Raw genomic sequence first — 6,837 nt, 5'->3', positions numbered from 1 at the left:
GTGGTCAGGCAGTGAAATTCCTGAGACATTAGAAGCAGCAGTTCAACTTCACTAAAACAGATTTGGGTGGACCGGCCCTTTAATTTTGTAAACATGTAACTATGCTTTGGTTATTGTCAGCGACATGAAGGTGATAATTTCTCTGTGTAAAGTGACAACTCAGAACTGCCAGAAGCCTATACTGGTTTTTGTTCTACCAACAGTGAGGCTGTTTATATTACAAACAAATTCCATGGTTGAAGAATTTCTTCATAAGCTGCTCTTTCGCAACATTACAAAGCATTTGCTGATGTGAGCCATTTAGTGGGCTGCAGGGACCCATCAAACAAACTAGACGTTCTGCATCAGAAAGCAATGGTCAGCTTTTTATGACCACACAGACCACCTCCCCCGAATGCATCAAAAGCACATGACTAGTTGGTAAAAAATCCCACGTGTGATCCTGTGTGCTGGAACTTGTATTAAAAATGGAGTTCATTTCAGGTGACTTATAAAGTGCACGGAGGAGCTGCAAGACAAAATCTGAAGAGGGGTGTATCATGTTATTGTTATATTGTACTGACATATTACACAGTCCATAGTCATGTCACTAGCTGGTCTTAGGAGAAGCACACAGTCTAATATCTTCAGTATAGAGGCCAATTATTACAAATTCCATGCAGTTCATATCCTGGTAGAGATTCAAACCTGGGAACTTGGGAGCCCGGTGCTGCAAGACCAGAATGCTCAACAGATACATATACGTAATTCTGTACCAGGATATGGTTAAAGCATAACTAAACTCTAGTTTAGTAGACAACCCTTTTATGTAAAGTAAAAATTCTGTTTGTTTTTGTTTTATAAAAAAAAAAGGGTGCAGCACCGCCCCTAATTTTCCATTGCCTATGCTTTTGAGAATGAATAGGTGTGCAAAGCCTCCCGGGATACTTACATCATGTATCCCAGACGCTCTTGGGTGCTCCTTCTGCGCATGCATGAGCATCTTTGGCATTGTTTTAGGCAGTTTTCAGTTTAGTTCCTCTTTAACCTTAATGTTACAGATTTACATCAGAATAATGTTAGAACTTGGAAACAGACTAATAAATGGTGCTTGTGTATTTAATGTGAGAAAAATATGCTGTGGCCTTTGTCATTCGCACTGACAACCTTTGCAAATATGACAGACAGGCTGATCTTCCATTTGACCAGAGAGCATCAAACAGTACAGATTGGAACCTTGCAGGTGTCCTTCTATTGCTTGACAGCTCTAAAACGGTCAGAATGGGTTCTCAATTCTTTACAGCACCACATCTGTTATTCTCCACTGTCTGTCCAGTTGAGCAGAACTTTGCGTAATTGAAGTGCCAATGTCAAAGTTTCTGCCTAACAACTAGTTATTTCCAAGAAATAACACCGTCTTTCTAGACTATGTACTCTTCAAGTGACAAACCAAGGCAATAGTAACATGACAAAAATGTAAAATACTGAATGGATTGAGGTGTGCAGGTCAGCATCTGATGGAAGAACATTTCTCATTCTTATTCAAACTATCAGTTTTACATTTTCCCAATATGTGAAAATATAGAAATGAAGGATCTTGTTCCTGTGGGCCACATTATGTTTTCCCAGTCATGTTTGTGAATTATGCCCAAAATGTACAGACATATGCAAATACCTGCTCTTATATGTAGACATGATGTGTGGCTTTTCTTTGCCTGTCAGTAATGTAACAACCATACTATGCTGGCTTGCTTCCAGGTTGAGTAGTGTATGTATGAATCCTGTCCATGAAACTTCTGTTTTTCGTATGTATCACTTTTGTCGTATGCATGCCCCTTAATGTAACTTTTCTTTTAGAGTAAACCTGTAATTGCTCCAGAGCCCAAGAAAGAGACTCCACAAGCAACATCAAGAGAAAATGGCCTCTTCGTGGATGATGATGACCAGGATATTTTTGCAGGTACACATTGATATTTTTGCAAATGTTTTTTGTTTTGAGGTCACTGAATTCACAGTCTTTCCTATCTTGCAGAATCTACAGTCAAGCTGTCAGTGGACAGTTCTCACAGTAGTCAGAAGGAGGAGTCACCACTCACAACCCCGATGCTCATTGCAGCAGCCTCTGCACCCCCTAAGCAGAAAACCTACGAAGAGGTAATTTAGGTAGAGAAATAGAAAATATATAAAGTAGAATACAGTCCTTATTTTCTTGTTTTAGACCAGTGGTCGCCAACTGCTGGTTCATGGCTCTGGCCGGTGCGTTTCCCCCCCCCAGTGGGGTCAGGGGAAAGAACCCTCTCGGGGGCGCACTGGCCAGAGCCACTCACCATGTCCCTTGCATAGACCACAGGCTCAGAGCGGTGGGCGGGTTGTGTCACTGAAGTGGGCAGGTTCTGGCATCATGACGTGACTCTGAGGGAACTTCTGAGTGACAGATACCTCCCTGTGCATGCGCGCTGCGGAGTCCGTGCATTTAGTGGTCCGTAAGTCCCAAGAGGTTGGTGACCACTGTTTTAGACCATCACAGGGACGAGGCTAGTCCTTGTCTATTTATTCTTTATAGTGACAAACATGCTGGACAACTCTGAGAATTAGGTGTAACTACTTAGAGATGACTTTAATACACTGCCCATATTGCACAAAGTTTCAATAATTCCTAATGGTACTGTAACTGACATGGCTTTTCTTGCCTTTTGCACATTGTAATTGGGCAGAGAGGCCAGGCTGTCATGGTTATAATTAAAGTATGGGGGGAAAGGGAATTGTCAGTTATGACTATTAGAACAGACCAGCTTTGGCTATAAACAGGTGTATGCACATTTTACCTTCCCATCACAATGTCTCTTTAGGGTCATTTTAATTGCATGTATTCACAGCCTTACTGTATTCAGTTTCACCAGCCCTGCATAGCTTCTTGTTCCCATCTCCTCTGTTGTGCAGTGTTTTGTCACACCAGTAAGGTTGAAGGTTTTTATATATTTTTAACGGGCTTGTGATTACTTTGAAGAATATTATCCTAACTATGATTTGTATTCAGAACAATAATTCAATGCATAATGTTTAAATATACATTATATTATTATATAGGGCAGCAAGATGGCTCAGAGGTTAGAACTCTGGCCTTTGCAGTGCTAGGTCCCAGATTCAAACCTCGGCTAGAACACTATCTGCATGGAATTTGCAGGTTTTCCTTGTGTTTGCATGGGTTTCCTCCAAGTACTCTGGTTTCTTCACACATTCCAAAAACATTAGGTTAGGTTAATTGACTTCCCCCTAAAATGGACCTTAGACTGTATGAAAGACATATGACTGAGGTAGGGACATTAGATTGTGAGCTCTTTGTTAGTGATATGAATATGGTCTTTTTAAAGCGCTGCGTAATATGTCTGAGCTAAATAAATACTGTGTACTAATAATAATATATAAAGAAAGAATTTGCTTTCACACGGTTTTGTCTGTTGCTCTCAGTTAGAAGAGGAGGAGCAAGAGGACCAGTTTGAGCTAAGCATCTGTATCAGAGATCCTGAGAAGATTGGTAAGTGTTCTTTTAGAATGGCTGATTATATTCTGTGTAATGTGTGATTACATCTTGTATCCTCCAGAGGTGTCAGGAAAACTCAGTGATTCATCCTGGAAACACTCATTCTGTTTAAACAGCTTTTTTATTCTGTATGTAAATTTTAAGATAAATATAAATGAAGAAATAAAATATGAAAATACTATATTTTACAGAAGATTTGTCCAACTGAGGCACATAATTTGTGTTCATTTTATTGTTACACTAATCCCACTGTAGAAGTTGTTGATATGCCAGAATATTGTAAATTCTCTTCCTAGGTGATGGAATGAATGCATATGTAGCTTATCAAGTTTCAACCCAGGTAAGCAGCAGAAACACAAGCTGTCCAATATAATTTTATATCTGGTCAATCTTATAACTGCAGTAGTGTAACTTTAAGTATCATAGTTTTTGTTGTATAAAATATGATGGTATGTTTTATTTTGTTTTTTTTTTAATTCCTTAAAATTTTCCATATTGCTTTATTACTGATAAATCATGCTAGTAGGCTGTGATCCCTAGTTCTTGTCAAACTTCTAATGCAATATAAGCAAGTAGTACATACATAAACCTATTGGTCTTTAAGTAATGATATTCATTTGCTTTGTGGTCTTCTCTTTTTACTATACGAGACCAATTTGCCCATGTTTCGGAGCAAAAATTTTACTGTGAAGAGAAGATTCAGTGATTTCCTTGGCCTGTATGAAAAGCTATCGGAGAAGCATTCTCAAAATGGATTCATTGTCGCTCCACCTCCTGAGAAAAGCCTTATAGGTGTGTAATTGGCGTCTGAGAATGTGTTTTAAGCTAAAGCCCCAGTCCTGTTTGCCATGCTTGTTTTTAGTTTAACAGCTGCTAAAATGTTTGTAGACAGTGTTCCCAGGGAAATGTATAAAAACATCACTCTCTAAATGGAACATCAGCTTTGCATTGCTATACAAAGTCAACAGCCTCTATGTAGGTATTCTAATATACCGGTAGGATATTATGGGAATAGGATTTGTAATTGTTTTAAACTCCCAGTAGGTGGCACATGGACTTACCAAACCTACCATGAACATTTAAATGGTCTTACCCAAAAACCTTTCTCCCTTTGTAAATGGATAATGTAAACATGACCTTCCAGTTAACAGCTAAATACACAAAATACAAATACCAGAGCTGTTTTGTTTTTTTTTCTTCTGTCCATTCAGTCTGAGGTTAACACAGCTTGTTTACATTAGTTTTTTTTTTTTTTTTACTTTCTATCTCCTGGAATAAAACCTTAACTGCTCTTAAACTATTTGATTTTTTTGTGTAGTTTTGCAGGAAACTAAATTCTACTTATTCTATTTATAGTAATAATGCCATTTCCAGAAAGTAAAGCATGCATGTGGTGTCAGTTACTGTATAAAATCCTCACTGTGAGTTAATCACAAACAAAGCAAAAAAAAAAAAAAATCTTTATGGAGCCTAGACATTCATTAACTTCTGGAGCAAGCTGTGCTTTGATATGCAAAGAGAAACAACTGCAGAGTTTTTCTTGGTCATTCGAGAGTTACAAGAGCTTGCAGAAGAGCTTGCTGTGTATAGCAAAAGATTTCTTCAGCAAGTCATGCAAACTGCCCTCCTCCAAACCTCCTGCACAGGAGAGAACAGGGAAGCCCGTTGTATGGGACTACCTGTAGTGTAATATGTTGCAGAATAGTAGCCCTTGCATATGCTGGATTGATGAAAGGATAATTTCCAAATAAATTTCTACAGAGACAGCAGGAAAAACAGATAAAGCATCTAAACCTTCCCCCTGTATCCCAGGCAAAAAAAAAAAATATTTGTTTGTTTTTACCTTTAAATACACATTGAAGCACATTAATCCAATGGATATCATCTTGGGCAGTTCTTATACAGTATATTGTTCATGCTATTTAACCAAACAATTTTTATTTGCATTTGTCTTGAATGTGCTTTTTTTTAAATGCAGCTGTTCTCACTCAGTGGGGTTTAGCAGTGCAGTTTAAAAAAATATAAATAAATTTACTTACTTTGACAACTGTGATGTACATGAATTGGGTTTTCGGACACCCAGGTATACTACTCTTGCTCAAGTTCTTTCCCCAGCAACTTAGAGCATATATAAACAAACGGGTAGAGTCTTGGATTTCAGCTGTACAATTTGTTCATTTTTCTTGGTGCAATTTGATCTTTCTTTAAAACTTAAATTTGAAAATAATTGTTTTATTTAGTGGTTTGAGGACAAGTTCCAAGAAGTAGAGAATGAGGAGCAGCATCTACGGAAACTACATGGAGTGGTAGAGACTCTAGTCAATCATAGGAAAGGTAATTTTGTGTCTAAAAACGGAAAAAGTTTTCTCTGAAATCAGAATTTTTATTTATTTGTCTGTAAATACCTAAAGGGGCCTGCTAATATCTATTAAGTACCTTTTGCAGGTACTTTAAAGCATAGTGCAAAGTGTATTGTTCTTGTATTTAAAATTAATAAGTACAATAAAACATTTGAGGGGAAGGGTGGTTGGGTAAGTTTGGAACACCTGTCTGTTCACTGCATGCTTTTGGGTAAATTTTCCCTCACTTCCTGTTCTGATGCCAGTTTTCTGGTGGCTTTGCAAATAAGTCTTATGGGTTATTACCCTTCATCACTGTATTCAACCAAAACAATCATGGGCTGGAGTTCATTTTTAATTGTAATGTTTCTTATTACAGAGCTGGCTGTGAATACTGCTCAGTTTGCCAAAAGCTTGGCCATGCTGGGGAGCTCGGAGGACAACACAGCACTTTCCAGAGCTCTATCCCAGTTAGCTGAGGTTGAGGAGAAGATAGAGCAGCTCCATCAGGAACAAGCCAACAGTGACTTCTACCTGCTAGCTGAGCTTCTAGCAGATTACATCCGCTTACTGTCTGCAGTGCGGGTGAGTTGCTTGACTTTACATACTCACTAAGTGCTACATATTTGCATTCCTCTTTCTTATGGTTTTCATATAGATGATCTGTGAATTCACTTTGTAGTGTAATGTATACCTGCTCTATTCCACCTACTTAAGGGTGCATTTGACCAACGAATGAAGACCTGGCAGCGCTGGCAAGATGCCCAGTCAACATTACAGAAAAAAAGGGAGAATGAAGCACGACTGTTGTGGGCCAACAAGCCGGATAAATTACAGCAAGCCAAGGATGAAATTTCTGAGGTAAAAGGGAAAAGAAAAACTTTAGGACTTTATGCAAAGGCATTGCATTTGGAAGGCAGCTGTTTAAAGTGGATGCAAACTTTACTAATTAGAATTGGAAACCTTCCTATATAAACT

General features: G+C 38.4%; 1 protein-coding gene across 1 annotated transcript in view; it reads left to right on the top strand.

Moving 5' to 3' along the window:
• Positions 1-1,836: 1,836 nt before the first annotated feature.
• Positions 1,837-6,837, top strand: part of LOC140321147 (sorting nexin-1-like) — a gene marked incomplete at both ends in the record, with an annotated part of 5,939 nt that continues 938 nt past the window's right edge. Inside the window, 9 exon segments of the mRNA XM_072398011.1 lie at positions 1,837-1,939; positions 2,012-2,133; positions 3,448-3,514; positions 3,817-3,860; positions 4,171-4,312; positions 5,604-5,662; positions 5,761-5,854; positions 6,239-6,444; positions 6,577-6,720. Of these exon segments, the coding sequence (XP_072254112.1) occupies positions 1,837-1,939; positions 2,012-2,133; positions 3,448-3,514; positions 3,817-3,860; positions 4,171-4,312; positions 5,604-5,662; positions 5,761-5,854; positions 6,239-6,444; positions 6,577-6,720 (981 nt within the window).

This window comes from Pyxicephalus adspersus, unplaced genomic scaffold, assembly GCF_032062135.1.
Source record: "Pyxicephalus adspersus unplaced genomic scaffold, UCB_Pads_2.0 Sca875, whole genome shotgun sequence".
NCBI classification, from domain to species: domain Eukaryota; kingdom Metazoa; phylum Chordata; class Amphibia; order Anura; family Pyxicephalidae; genus Pyxicephalus; species Pyxicephalus adspersus.
Note: the sequence above shows the minus strand (reverse complement) of the source record. Positions and strands in the feature narration are given on the sequence as shown.